Raw genomic sequence first — 15,497 nt, forward strand, 5'->3', positions numbered from 1 at the left:
CACCGCAAAATGCAGGAATTAACGATCTGTTCCATTTCAACTTACCAGAAGTCAAAGCGAACCAAACCAAACTGATGAACCCTTGCTAAACTGTGAGTAGCGATGAAATATTTCTGACGCTCAGCTTAGTAGTCTTTCGCTTTCAAAATTAAAAAAACAGTTTCCTTGTGTTATAAAGCCTATCAATAGCTTATTAGCATTAATTTACATTCCACCCATCATCGCATACTACTTATCTAGCGCAAGCTCAGCCAAATAACGTTACAAAATGGGACCAATAAAAATGAAAGGTCAAATGAGTTCAACTAAGAGCAGACAACTCTTATTCTTAATTTTCACTTGGCAGAAGCCCGTTAGGAAATGGCTGTCATAGAGGGGTCATAGATTTCCTATAGTATTGGTCAGTCTCCTAAATGGTGGCGAAGGCCAACTGTTCTCGTCGTATGTCGGTGATTATCGGGGCTTTTACACGGAGGAAACACATCTTACTCTTGCACTCGGCTGTTGGTTGTCTGCCCTTACCGCTGTTGCTTCCTCCAATGGAACCAACTGGACAATTAACAATTTCATTTATCACACACAGCCTAGACATTTTTTCATGCTTAAAAAATAGACAAGTAAAACGGATTTTCATTAATTCTCAACTAGATGCAATCAAGAAGAGCAATGGAGTGAACTGGGAGTAAGGTACATGTGATGCAAATATGAACCAAACACTCTTAGGAATGGATGGTGACCCTACCAAATGGCGCTGGTGGCCTTTGCTAGTCCTGCTTTTTCAGCTTCAGATAAGGTGACGCTGAAAGCATACCCAGTCGGCAGAAAACTTCTCATGAATTATCTCATGTGAAGTTAGTTTTATAGGAGATAGTAATGACGTTCAGAGATTATGTAATGAGTACTACATGGTTTGGTTTTATTACCACACTTCCAGTTTTAAAAATGCAAGTGTATAAGTTGGTACTTGGACATGCATACGAGACATGCAGAGCTGGAATCTGACTTCCCAGGTAGGTGCTATGATAGAGAATGAAGAGCTAACCTATACTACCTCATATCGTTGACAAGAGATCACTGACATTCCTTCTAGTGAGAAAACATCAAAGAACAGTGGTGCGACACTAATTGATAAATTTTTTACATGTAGAACTTGCCTAAAACTTGGAGTTGTTTCCCACCTCAGAGAATTATCACAAAAAAGCAGGAAAGGGAAGGAATCTGGAGTATCATGACTAGAACTGAGAGTGGCCAGAATGAAACAAGACATACACATGATGTTAAATACAAAACTGGATCGGCTCTCTGAACATGGGAACTCTTAAATGGGAAGACGACTCGCTTAGGAAATAGGAGTCTGACGAAAGACTGTCACAATATCTATTACAGACATCCCTTATCAGCTAAAAATTTAAGTTATTATATTTAATATTATTTAGACATGCTAAAAAATTCAGCAAACTTAATTACTTAATTTATAAAAGTGACCAATCAGCTTGCAAGACACAACCAACCAATACATGGATCTCAACCCCCAAAAGGAGCTTTGGCGGTATAAAAGGCTCACACACAAGCTTCTTCAGTTTAATGCTGGCTTACTTGTCGCTAAGCTCAGCTGGCCAGAATATTTGGTCAGAGTAGTTTTAAGACATCTTGAAAACAGTGGATTTGCGCCTAAAATTTTGTTGTATATTTTACGGCATAAATGGGTACTTCCAGGTTCTCCGGTAATCCCACTTACACTCGAATGAAGCCCGAGTGAGGCGAGTGTATTAGTAATTAGCAAGGTACAAGCAGTTACTACTTGTAACCCAGCTTGAGTGCTGTCTCTACACTTTTGATAATTTCAATTTTATTTTAGTTAAGTTCGGATGGACAGTTATGCCTTTGCATTACTCAACATCATGTGGTAGAATCTGAGTCAGAACTGTTAATATTTCATCACAACTATTTACAACAGGCTGATTGTATTTTGAATACAATTTACTCACAATTCACCGAGTGATCTTTCCAATAAACTTAAATCATGACTAAACATGGAGATAACAAAAAAGACTTGTTGATAAAACACAAATACAGTGCGGCAGCATTTGGGTTTACTAATAGCTGTAGACAATGTCTGGTAGTTAAAATATCTGACATGAGTATTCAAGGCAGTATATACAGCATGAAATGACTATCAGGCAGACTTCCCTTTGTTTACGATACATCATTCTTTTTATACTTACTTGTTGTATGTTATACTTACTTGCTGTATGTTATACTTACTTGCTGTATGTTATACTTACTTGCTGTATGTTATACCTACTTGTTGTATGTTATACTTACTTGTTGTACGCTATACCTACTTGCTGTATGTTATACTTACTTGTATGTTATACTTACTTGTTGTATATTATACTCACTTGTATTTTTATGATGCTTTTCAGAGCAATTAAAGAAGTACATAAGCTCAACAGAAGAAAATCATGATTTTAAATGTAATAAACAGTTTCTGCCTTTTAGCAATTCTTGTTCTCAAAAAGCCTTCCTTAAATAATAAAACATGTTTATTCAGGGTTCACTGGTTTCAGTATTGAGTTGCCTTTGAGCATCATGGCTGCCGTTTCCATTAGCTTTTGGCCCAACACCAACATCCTCTTTCAGAGGAAGCTCTGTTTCATTAGTAGTGCTTTCTTTACAGAGCAACCACTTTTCCTGAAAATGTTAAACATATCTAGTTTTTAGAGTTATCGACAAAATTTATTATTAATATTAATTTTATTACATAAATAAAATTGATAAACTGATATATTTGCAGCTGGTGACAATTCTAAAATATCTACCGTACTTTTCGGACTATAAACCGCACCCCTATATAAGCCGCATCTGCTTTATTTTCCAAAAACCAATAATAAAACAATATATAAGCCGCACCTTTGTATAGGCCGCAGAACTCAGGATGGTGCTTTTTAACACGGAGGCAACTTTGCTGTTAAAAATGGAACAGTGTCTAACGGTGCTGTTTCGTTTTAATCGACACTTTTTAACCTAGCACCTAACGGAACAGTATCGTTAGGCGTTGTTTCTTTCATTGTTGTATTTTTATTCATCGTTAAATGCGCACTAACCGTAGATTATGGTTAATGCTCCCTAGCGGTCAAAAAAAATCCACAGAATAGCCACACCCTTATATAAGCCGCATGGCTCAAATCATCAGAAAAAAGTAGCGGCTAATAGTCTGGAAAGTACGGTAACTTTGGTCATCACCAAATCGCTAAACAAACTTGGTGAATAAAATTAGGCAACCAGCACTAACTACCCTTGCTATAGAGTCAAGCGCTTTGGAGCCCAAGCTATTTTCTCGTTTTAGGCACAAACGTCTTTTCTATACAAGTGGACTACTCAGTTTTATTCCATCAACTCTGGTGTAGGCATTGATCTTGTTTTCTATGGTTAATAACAAAAACAGAGTGTAACAACTTCATTGAAAGTGTGATAACTCTATCGGTCAAATCAGTGTACGACTTCATTTGTGAATCTTTTCATGTTCTAGGATTTGCTAAAACTTCAACTCTTTTTGAAAATTTATACATAAAAAATGTTTTACACTTTGAAGTTGCTTTGTTTTCAATGATTTTTACTCTCACAGCATTTTTTTGCGTTTTTTAAAATATTCTTATTAAATGAAAACTATTCCAATTTAGTGCCTAAATATAGCAGTAATAGATGTAATAGGTATATAATAAATCGAAATATCTGAAGATAATGAATAATCGAAGATAATGAATCAATCGAATAATAATAAATCGAAGATAATGAATAATTATATACATTAAATAAATATACATGTATGGCTTCTATCTAAATATATATGTTCGGTCAACATACGTAGATAACTCGTCCACAGATATCTCAAACATGGTTATGGTTGTGCACTCAATGATAAATTGCTTTAGATAAGGTTTAGATAAAAAAGATTTTCAGCTCAACTGCTATCAAGCCTGCAATTATCATTCCAGAAGATCAATTCATTCCGAGTCATAGAGAGCATTTGAATTTTTGTAGCTTTTAGATGTCAGTATTACCTTTGTGGGCAAACTACTTTTATTAACTATGTATCTCAGGAATGCGCGCTGTGATGGCCTCGCAAAAGGATAAATTTAAATCTTCGAGGAGATTGAAGCAGAATAAAGCTATCAATGATATTAAAAAGCGAGCCCTAATTTGCCCAATAAATACATTGTATTCTGTGTAGCTTAATGGTAAAGTTCGATGCCTCTAGTTTTGGATGTCTCAAGATCAAATCCAGTGCCATGCAGATTTTTCATTGCTAGAATTTGATAGCTATAACTGAACACAGAGTTTAACAAATGGCATACACTGATATTTATATGTACTATAATATATTAATTTACAAAATAAATATATAATATGAATATATATTTTGCCTAGTTTATAAATATATAGTATATATTTATTATATAATAATAAATATATACAATATATAAATATATATATTTATAATATAATAATAAATATATATATAATGTACACATCAGGCTATATACATATAAATATATATATGCAGTACAGCGAAGGATACTTACAATTCTGGAAAGACGTCTGCTGCGATTAGAGCGAAGTCCTTTGGAAAGTTTCACTCGGTATGCGCAGAGAGCTAGGAATGTTAAGGCTATGATAACAATTGTTGATACAGCTATGTACATAATAATTCTCCAATCGTAATTACTTTGGGTTTTCAGGCTATTTACTATCGTCGAAGTTTCAATAGACACTGTAACTGCGGTAGTTGTTCGATATGGGTACGATAACTCCTCAGGGTATCCTGACACAATGTCTTTGATATAGGCATTCCAGGGGGTGAACTGCAAAATTACAATCCAACTGCTTGCAAGTTGAAATTTAATGCCAGTCAGTACCATCAAACTACAGCAAAGCAAAGATGTAAATTTCTACCTATTTTTCACCGCATGGTTCCTGTTACTAGTATAAACTAGCTCAACATATCACATGACTGCGCAGAGGCTACTGGTCTTCTGATTAAACTTGATACATTCAAACAAGGGTTCAATTTTTGGTCTCTGTGAAGTTTTGTTATCAGCAGGGTGTACAGGCACTGTCATACAAAACTAGTTCCCATTAGATTAGCCTTATTTTAGTCTCACCAAACCTGAAAATATGTATGAGCCACACTAAACAAAAGTGAAACTTAGGCTAAGCCTAAGCATAATATGCTTATTTTGTATTCATATGCCATAAGAGTAGTTCAGGTGTGCTGATCTTTCTACTCTATTTGTAGACAAACTGTGGTTACTAAAGTTACTGACATAAACATATCTATTTATTTATTTGGCTCGAATAATACATATATATAAATAAACTAGCCGAATGTCCTGCGCTGAACTCGTATTAAAAACAACTTATAAGCAGTTGCAAGTAATGTACATGTAGTTGCCTGCCACTTGCCATTAGCCTGGCACATTGCCAAAGACTAATTTGAGTACGCTTACTAATAGTTTGAGTACACTACTATCCATATTGCTAAACTTAGCAAAATAGCTTCAGTCACCTTGCCTAGCGTAACACAGAAAGCTATGCATATTTTAACTAACATAACGGCTCAGCAATAAAAGCATTTAGCATCTAGTAAAGTAATTGTCTGGTGAGCGGGAGGTTCTGAGATCAAATCCAGCATAAAATCGATAATTCTTTTCTAAATTTTAACAGCTATTGCCGTGACAAACTGAAACACACACATACCCACAAACTTTGAGATATATAGATATTTGTGTATAAATATATATTAATATATATGAACATATATTTATAAACATATATACATGTATATACATTACACTATACTTATCTATCTACTATGCATTATAATCATCTTTGCAGCTACTGTCAGTTTCATGACCTGTTTTGTCAACCATCAGCAGGTAGTCTATAGCAGCCTGATGATTGGCAAGACAGGTCATGAAACTGGCAGTAGCTGCAGAGATGAGTGCAACTATTTTTGATAACTAGGATATAAATAAATATATATATATAATATATATATAATATATATATTTATATATATGATATATATATATATCATTTTGAGATAGTTTAATGGAACTGCATTGCTTGAATGAAAGTGCAGACAAAGGAAAGGTCTAACAGGATAAATTGACGGAAAATTCCACTAATTCGTGTTCAAATTTATTAAGAGAAACTAAAAAAGATAGTAAATAGAGTCAGTGAGGGTTGCTATATACAGAAGGATACTGTGTCGATTGTAAAAAACTGTTGGTATGTTGTAATGAATAGATTTATATGCCTGTTATAGTGTAATTTTAAATGATTTACTCACTTTTGTGTTGTCATATGTAGCAAATCCTGCCTCTCGCAAAGATTGGGGTAACACCTCTCCGTCATCTACAAAAGTGAATTATTTATCAAATACACTTTTAAAACCATAAACTTTTTTTGTTGTATAAACTATAAGCATGTTAACAATAATAAAATGCAGGTGTAGCTATCAGAAATCATCGGAGCATTTCTTCGAACTAATCTGTAATAGACTAAACCTTTTAACTGGGGTTTCTGAATGTTATTCAGCATAAAATATCTTATTTTATAGATAAGAGTGGCTTGTATTATAGGTAGGTGACATGGTGGGTGAGGAGAGCTAGCAGATAAACAAACTGCACTAGCAATTGAAACCAGGCAGGAAAGAGAATATTTCAATTCTAATACTGAACGATGCAATTTTTTTTTCGAACTGTCAGCCGTGGCTGCGGACAGACAAATGAACTGACGCGGCTCTTATTATAGTAAGGACTAGTTTAATGCCTGGCGTTGCTCGGGTAATAACAAAATCTGTATACAGAAAGTTCATTAATATTTAACATATAACAACAGTTACCATTATAACTTTCAAATTCCATATCATGAGAAAAATGTTTTGTTGAAACAGATAAAAAGAAAAAATAAAATAACTGTAAAAGTGTTTAAATTTTAGAATGGGAAATTTTAATTTGTTTCAGCATTGACATCGTAAACCAAAAATATCATATAAAAAGGTATAATAACCCATAGTAATTACCTAATGCAAAAAAAACCTTGAAAAATCGTCAAAATTTTATATATGTATTGCACATATTAAGAATTAGTAACAAAACAATATATTAACCTAGTATCTAGGTATTATTAGTAACTATAATTAGTTACAACAACTTTAGTGTATTAAATGATTATGATCTGCAAAAAATTGTACATTACAATATACCATGTGGAGTACGTACTGTAGGGAACACTTACCTTCAAGACACACGTATAACATAAATGATGAATTTAACCTAAATGAATTTAGCTTACTAAACACATACTTAAAGCTAAGTTTTAGTATGTATTTTAATAAACTTTAATTTTGTCATAGGCTAAAATTTAACCACTTCTCTGTTTTTGAATTCGTTTTTATTATAACTTATTACAAACAACGCTGAACTGAGCTAGCAACCATCGCATATCTCTTTCAGGTGTTGTGGAAGGGATTTATAGCATAATAAATAGCATATCGATGCTTTTAATATGTCGTCATACTCAGTACATCGACTACCAAATTTTGTTTTCGAAAGAACTTTTTGTTGATATTGTATGGCAGAAAAAAGGTAAAAACAAATTTGTCTTCATATGGCGTGGATGGAAAAAGCATCATGACCCATATAGTAAGACAAAAAAATCTTATAACCGGAACTTCATGACCAGAGGACACATCTTATAACAGGAACTTCATGACCCGAGGACACATCTTATAACAGGAACTTCATGACCCGAGGACACACTAGTAATTAATAACAAAATGTGCACAATCAGCGTACGTGTGCAATAACGTAAGAGATATACATTCGACTATTTCACAATCAGGTGTACACAACGTATTGGAAAAACAGTATGGGAATATGACCATTTTGATTTTCACTAGTCTCCAGTCTTCTGTTTTTCATTGCGTGCTGGACATTCCGGGCATTGTGGTGAAAAAAGAATTTTGTCTCTATGTATTCTTAAAGCGATTTTATGACCGATACAAGGTCAAAATAGGTGCATTTTTTGAAGTTTTTGTGTGTCACATATTTTCAACGTCATTTTTGCGGGTAGTCCAACTTGTTTTGGAGCAATCTTTCTGTAGATTTAGCCTGGGGTCTAAATACGGTGACCCTGGTCATACTATTGTTATTGGATATTTTTTGGTGAAATGATGTTTGGGTCGGGTAGGCCGCAATTTACAGTTTGAGGTTGACAGTATGAAATCCTATGAATTTTAAAGTTCAAGATAAAAGTAAATTTTAAAGAATTGTGTCTAAAATTGTATGTTTTTGTTTGCATTCAGTCACAAGCATCACAAAATTCTGTGCATGAGAAAAAAAACGGCTTGAAAGTTCAATGTTTGAGTTGCTCACAACGGCAGAAAGAACCTATACAGGTGTTCGAACTCAAAATAGTGTAGTGTCCGTACCCCCGCCATCCTACACCAAATGGCTATTCAAAAGGATGATTACAGTCTATCTTCACACACCTTCTAATGCACCCTCTTTATGTACCAGATCGCATGACCATCAATGTAATATTGTTTGATATATATGGGCTCAAGTGCCCTGAATGTAGTGTCCGTACCCATATAATAAGAAACTTACCTAAACTGCCAATTGAAGTTCTATAGCTATTCATTTCTGTGACTAAATTGTAGGGAAACCGAACCCTAAGTCAAAATGCACAAAAGTGTTGACATGCGCATGGACTTTTTGTGATTTTACTGGCAAATGCGCATATTCAGGTATACATAATTTATTAGTTTTGTCTATTGGTACACAGAACCTTCCAATTCTGTGTTTCATTTTTAGTGAAAATTTTTGATTTTATTAGTTTATCATGCTTACCTATGATAACACAAAGTTTACTGATTTGGGAACATTACTGTTCAAGCTACATGCCAGTAATAGAAACCAGTCATTGGGTACGGGCACTACCAAAATGTCATTGAGTATATCTTTACGCCGTTGTTGTGTCCTATGTTGGGCTGTACATAATGTCATAACTCAGTGTGCATCCAAAGCAGTTGGGTCAGTGGTAGACTTCCTCACAGTAAGAAAAGGTAAGTTCAGTTTATTTGCATGTAAAAGCTTTCAGATTTTGAGACAAGATTTATGAGATGGGAATTGTATAGTACCATCCACGAAAATGGGTGGTTATATGTTATTTTTAGATGGGTAGAATTACAAGAAGTCGGACGCAGCCCGACGTGAATATTAAAGTGAGTAAAAACACATTAAAGCAACAAAGAAGACGTGCAAAGCTCAAGGAAGAAGGAGGTGCTTGACTTGCTCCTGAGCGAGAAAAAGATAGATTGAGAATGCGGCAAGTAAGGCAGAAGCAACGACAGAAGGCTGAAAAATCCGTCAAGTTAAAGGTAGAACTGCGTGAGAAAAAGCGACTAGAAATGCAATGGTACAGAGCAAAGAAAAATGCACAAAATACACCTACATTTAAATCTGCAGCGGCAAAGAAAAGAGAAATTCAAACATCCCTTGAAAAAAAGAAAATCAAGAGGTTGGAACGCAATGTTGCGAAACTTAGAGCAAAGCAATGGAGAATGAAAATTAAAATATCAGGAAGAGGCAACAGCAATGCAGAAGATCAATGTAAGTCTGGATACAACTCCCGAAGTACAACGGAAAGAGCTGGGAGAAGAGCCAGAAAGGCATTGCCTATCACAACCCAAAAAAGTTAGCAGTGTTCCGAAGAATTTTAACACCAACTTCTAAAAAGAATCTGGAGCAAGCAGGAGTGCTAAGAAAGACAGCAGGTGATGAAGTGGTGCAGAATTCCAAATTCCCGCAGTGAACGAAGGTCAGTTCCCAAATCTCAATCTACTATAATCTATAGGCCTACTATGTGCTAAAGCAACTGTGTATGCTTGGCGGATTGAGATAGTGTAGTGTAGTGTCCGTACCCAGCACATTTCATGTACTAGTAGCTGTTTATCTTTTTTTGTTTATTCCAGACTTGAGACTGGAGAGTGGATTGCTGTAGCATATACAGACAGCTTCTATATCGGTGTGGTCAAAGAGTGTGATAGTCGTGATGTCACTACGGATTTCATGGAATTGAAGAATGGAAGGCCTAAATGGCCAACCCGCCCAGATGTAGACACTCACCCAAAGAACATTATCCTGCAATGCACGCCAATAGTTTGCCCAGAGAAAGATGGCAGCTACAGATATTTCATTCCTGAAAACCTGGTTGAGATTCAGAACGCTGCTAACATCTTTAAGAACAAATACCTGTGATCATTTTCTACGTAGTGTCCATACCCATGAAACAAGTTATGCCTACTGCCTGAAATTTTCAAAGGAAAGTAACTGCATTGCAATAATTCATTTTGTTTAGGATAACATATGTTCATTCATTGTTAATAAATAGTTAAATGAGAGAAATAAAGATTTTGTGTTTCCATCTAGTTAATGCAAACTTTCAACATTTAAAATCGCATGAATATTATGCAAGATCCCTACACTTTGACCCCTTGGGTGTACAAATTACAATCGCCTAAATGGGAAAAAATTACTTTGGATGTATAGTGTTGAAAAATGTCTATGCATTGTTAGGGTTGTTTTTCTATGAAAATGTTGTACAATGGAAATAAAACATATTTACTGACTCCATCCCCACATGATGTAGTGTTCGTAACCATTCCTACATAGGTCTGTTTGACCCATAATTTTTCGAAGACACTAGGAGTGGTGTGCTTTTCCACTTGGATATAATTAGCAAGGGTCTTCTGCTGTCCAAAATTAATCAGTATGACAAATTTGGTTGAGGTTGATATTTTGACCTAATGTGACACACTTGCGTACACTTGATTGTGAAATAGCCGATTATATGATATGAGAGATGGGCGTGGTAAGAACTGCTCAGAACTGTTGTGAGTTCTAATTCAGGATGAAGGTCATTTTCCATTGCTAAAACTTAATCGCTATAGCCGGACAGGCGACTGACAAACAGACAGACAAACTTTGAGACTCACATACTAGTATATATTGATTGAGGTAGTTAATCAACCTTTTTATAAAAAGTGTCATTTATTTCTTTATTAGGATTGCTGAACTCTAGAGCAGCCTCTTCAATAAAGCTAGAAAGCTCTGCCTTACACACTGACTATTATAAACTTGTACAGTAATACCTCAACTTAACTTGTACTTAACATCAACTTAACTTGTACTTAACCTCAACTTAACTTGTACTTAACCACAACTTAACTTGTACTTAACCTCAACTTAACTTGTGCTTAACCTCAACCTAACTTGTACTTAACCACAACTTAACTTGTACTTAACCTCAACTTAACTTGTACTTAACCTCAACTTAACTTGTACTTAAACACAACTTAACTTGTACTTAACCTCAACTTAACTTGTACTTAACCTCAACTTAACTTGTACTTAACCTCAACTTAACTTGTACTTAACCTCAACTTAACTTGTACTTAACCTCAACTAAACTCAGTCTTAAAGTCATTTTGTGACTCCAAAGATTTTCTAAGTTGAGGAGTGTTTTACACTAGAGATGCAGTATTCTATTACAAGCCTTACATAATTGGACCATTGATTTTGCTATGCATTGTAAAATGTCTCAAAACCTGCAACAGTAACATAAAAAAATATTTAGATTAATTCATATTTAACTTATATATGTAAACTAAAAATAATCTAATTAGAGCTAGCAAAAATTAAGTTTATAAATACTATATTGAACAATAAAAATGTTTTGCTGCCTCTCTAGCTGATCAGTATCCGGTAGAGATAGCGCCAAGCTGTAATTTTTTCAGGCTGCCTGAGATGTACATTCAGTCAAATTTTTGGGCTTTTTATATCTTGAAAAAATTTTCATAACAAGAGGTAGCAAATCATTATGAAAACCTGGCACTTTTCATAAAGAGGCGTATTATAAGCTGAAACATTCATACATAGAAATACCACTGTATTACGTTTACAATATTAGTAATTATAATAGTATTAATAATCATAGTACTTAATAGTAATAAAAAAAGGGAACCAGGCATCTTGACTCGAGCCATTTGGTTTAATGAAACTAGAGAACCGAGTTAGCTTGTCTATGATGACAGTAAAGCGCTGATTTAGCTCAATTTTATTGGTAGGGTGCCAAATCAATTGAATTCTGCAGTAAGTGCAAAGAACAAAGAATCGATCAAATTCAGTGCAATTTATTTGTGAGAAGAGCCGTGAGGCTCACTCGAGCATGTAAACTCAAGGGCCCATCTTTATTTATTCATAGCAGGTGGTAATCATTATTTGACCTTTTCAGTTTGCTAGAGATCTTTATTAACCAATGAGTTCAAAACATTTTTAACTGAATTGTATTTGCTAGTATTTCTATTTGCTAGTATTTCTATTTGCTAGTATTTCTGTTTGCTAGTATTTCTATTTGCTAGTATTTCTATTTGCTAGTATTTCTATTTGCTAGTATTTCTATTTGCTAGTATTTCTATTTGCTAGTATTTCTATTTGCTAGTATTTCTGTTTGCTAGTATTTCTATTTGCTAGTATTTCTATTTGCTAGTATTTCTATTTGCTAGTATTTCTATTTGCTAGTATTTCTATTTGCTAGTATTTCTATTTGCTAGTATTTCTATTTGCTAGTATTTCTATTTGCTAGTATTTCTATTTGCTAGTATTTCTATTTGCTAGTATTTCTATTTGCTAGTATTTCTATTTGCTAGTATTTCTATTTGCTAGTATTTCTATTTGCTAGTATTTGCTAGCAAGTATTTGTTGGTATTTCTATTTGCTGGCAGGTAGTTATTAAAAGAAATCCCTGTAAGGACACAATTATATGTATCAGCTTATACTTGTGAGTGGTGCATACCACATACCTACTTGTTTTAACATCGGTAAATAACTACTACCATAAACTCACCTGATTTGGCGTATACTGTGTAGAAGTATTGTTCAGATCCTGCAGTACCTGGTAGGTATTCCGGGCTTCCAGCTATTCTATATATGTTTTCTGTACCAAGATGCATAGGCTCATCTTCAGTGCTATTGACCATATTTCCTAGGTATGTATTCCATTCTTCCACAACTTGCTTGTGGTAAGCATTAACTATTTCCTTGATCTGCACATACATGTACATAACAACACTGTACGTCATACATGTACATAACAACACTGTACATCATACATGTACATAACAACACTGTACGTCATACATGTACATAACAACACTGTATGTCATACATGTACATAACAACACTGTACATCATACCAATGATATACAGCATCCCCCCAAGGATAGGTGACAGCTATCATATGGGCGGGGTTTAATGATCGTGCTCTGTTAGGATTGTGCTAGCCTGGGTTTCAGAGCTAACACAATTCCCGCGGGGCGGTCGCGTTGCCTTGTTAGGTTTTGGAAAACACGACTCGCTGTTATCATGTCATTAGCTCATTCAGTCAGTAGGCCTCGCAATTCACAATAGCAAACCTTGAATTTCTACAATGTAGGGGTAACATCTAACTAAAAAAAATGGATCCATGGAAAATAAAACATTTCAAATTATCTACTTTTGCTAATTTTGAAATTGGTAGGTGTCGTAGTATATGCTTCAAGTTAAATATAATTTACCCAAAATCACCTGAACAAAGGCCTTTGTTTCCTAGTTATTGATTAATATTTTGCCACCCCTAATATAAAATGACAAAGTCTTTCATTGTTGTCACATTGTTTTACCTGGCCAATAAGATGGGACAGCAGGCAAAGCTGTGAAGTGTAGTCTTCATACTCAAAATCTAAATACAAAACCGAATTTGGGCTGTTTTACGATTGCGACTCTCAATATCGTGAATGCTTGTGAATGGCAAATGACTGATCATAACGGTGACAATGTTGGGCAACTATATTTATTTGACAACAAAATGAAACCAACAGATCAGTAAAATAATCACGATTGATCATAATATTTGTAAATTTACAAGCGGCCTTATTCAGCATATTTGTTTGTTGGGGTGCCGTGTTCGGATTCATCCCAACAGAGCTCGATCATTAAGCCCCGCCCACATGATGCCCGTTGCCTATCCTTGTGGGGGCTGTATATCATTGATCATACATGTACATAACAGCACTGTTCATCATACATATACGTAACAACACTGTACGTATACTTATCAACCTTGATCTCTTTGCAATTATTGTTAGGTAGTCAAAAAGTAGATATAAGAAAACTTTGTGCAGAGAGTTGAGAACAGATTACTAGATGTACTAGTTGGTTTCATGTATTGAAGGCGATCAACATAGATATATGTCATACCATTCAACTAGTAGGCTAGTAACAGTGAACAGTTTCTGGCAAAACTTGGCTGATTATATTACTTTATTGGCAATGATTTCATTTCAAACAGAAATGTTTTCCAACTTATGCCATACGAAAATCATAAAAGAAAGAAAAAAAGGCAACAGTTAGCCATTAAAATCCAATAAATGGCATTAAATAATAATTTATGGTATTAGTATGGTATAGCAGGATATAAATTGTATTAATAAGTGGATTACATTTTTGTAAAAATAATAAAATACATGACCTGTTCAGTGAATATTCAAACAGAACAATTAGTTACCTTTTGCTTAGAACAAGCTTTGACGTTGGAGAGAAAGGAGAAAATATGATTAATTGAGTTGTCTCTTTTTTAATAAGGGTTATTGTACAAGAGAAGATAATTCTCAATTTGTGTTGTTTAATTCTGTTTAATTATGTCATCTACCATTATTATTACATGTACACGTATATTAATAAATCCCACTTAGTCATTGTGTGTGAGTGCATGCATCTTTACATTTTTTGACAAAGTTCGTCGAAACTTCTCACAGATTTGCTCTATGCCTTCCGCAAATTGGCTAAAAAAGTTTGATCTCTAAACTTTATCCGGTTCTTGAAAACCAGATAGAGTTTTGAGATCAGATAGAGTTTTGAGACCAGATAGGGTTTTGAGACCAGATAGAGTTTTGAGACCAGATAGAGTTTTGAGACCAGATAGAGTTTTGAGACCAGATAGAGTTTTGAGACCAGATAGAGTTTTGAGACCAGATAGAGTTTTGAGACCAGATAGATTTTTGAGACCAGATAGAGTTTTGAAACCAGATAGAGTTTTGAGACCAGATAGGCTTTTGAGACAAGATAGGGTTTTGAAACCAGAAAGAGTTTTGAAACCAAATAGAGTTTTGAGACCAGATAGGGTTTTGAGACCAGATAGAGTTTTGAGACCAGATGGAGTTTTGAGATCAGATAGGGTTTTTAGACCAGATAGAGTTTTGAGACCAGATAGAGTTTTGAGACCAGATAGGCCTTTGAAAGGCTTTCAATTATGCAGAATAATTGTGCATAACTAATGCTAATTATGCAAACTAATTGTGCAAACTAATGCCCCCCCCCCCCATTGGG

General features: G+C 34.6%; 2 protein-coding genes across 2 annotated transcripts in view; both read right to left on the reverse strand.

The window, feature by feature from the left end:
- LOC137387470 (uncharacterized) overlaps window positions 1-233 on the reverse strand; it is a 29,482-nt gene extending 29,249 nt beyond the window's left edge. Inside the window, exon 1 of the mRNA XM_068073900.1 lies at window positions 46-233. The gene's annotated coding sequence lies outside the window, so the exon portion shown is untranslated. The remainder of the gene's footprint in view (window positions 1-45) is intronic.
- A 2,230-nt stretch (window positions 234-2,463) lies between these two features.
- The window catches only part of LOC137388778 (uncharacterized), a 41,074-nt gene continuing 28,040 nt past the window's right edge, over window positions 2,464-15,497 (reverse strand). Inside the window, exons 7-10 of the mRNA XM_068075228.1 lie at window positions 12,979-13,177; window positions 6,356-6,420; window positions 4,587-4,865; window positions 2,464-2,694 (exon numbers count right to left, since the gene is read on the reverse strand). Coding sequence (XP_067931329.1) covers window positions 2,551-2,694; window positions 4,587-4,865; window positions 6,356-6,420; window positions 12,979-13,177 — 687 coding nt within the window. The 3' untranslated portion in view covers window positions 2,464-2,550. The remainder of the gene's footprint in view (window positions 2,695-4,586; window positions 4,866-6,355; window positions 6,421-12,978; window positions 13,178-15,497) is intronic.

The sequence above is a fragment of the Watersipora subatra genome, chromosome 2, assembly GCF_963576615.1.
Source record: "Watersipora subatra chromosome 2, tzWatSuba1.1, whole genome shotgun sequence".
Lineage (NCBI taxonomy): Eukaryota > Metazoa > Bryozoa > Gymnolaemata > Cheilostomatida > Watersiporidae > Watersipora > Watersipora subatra.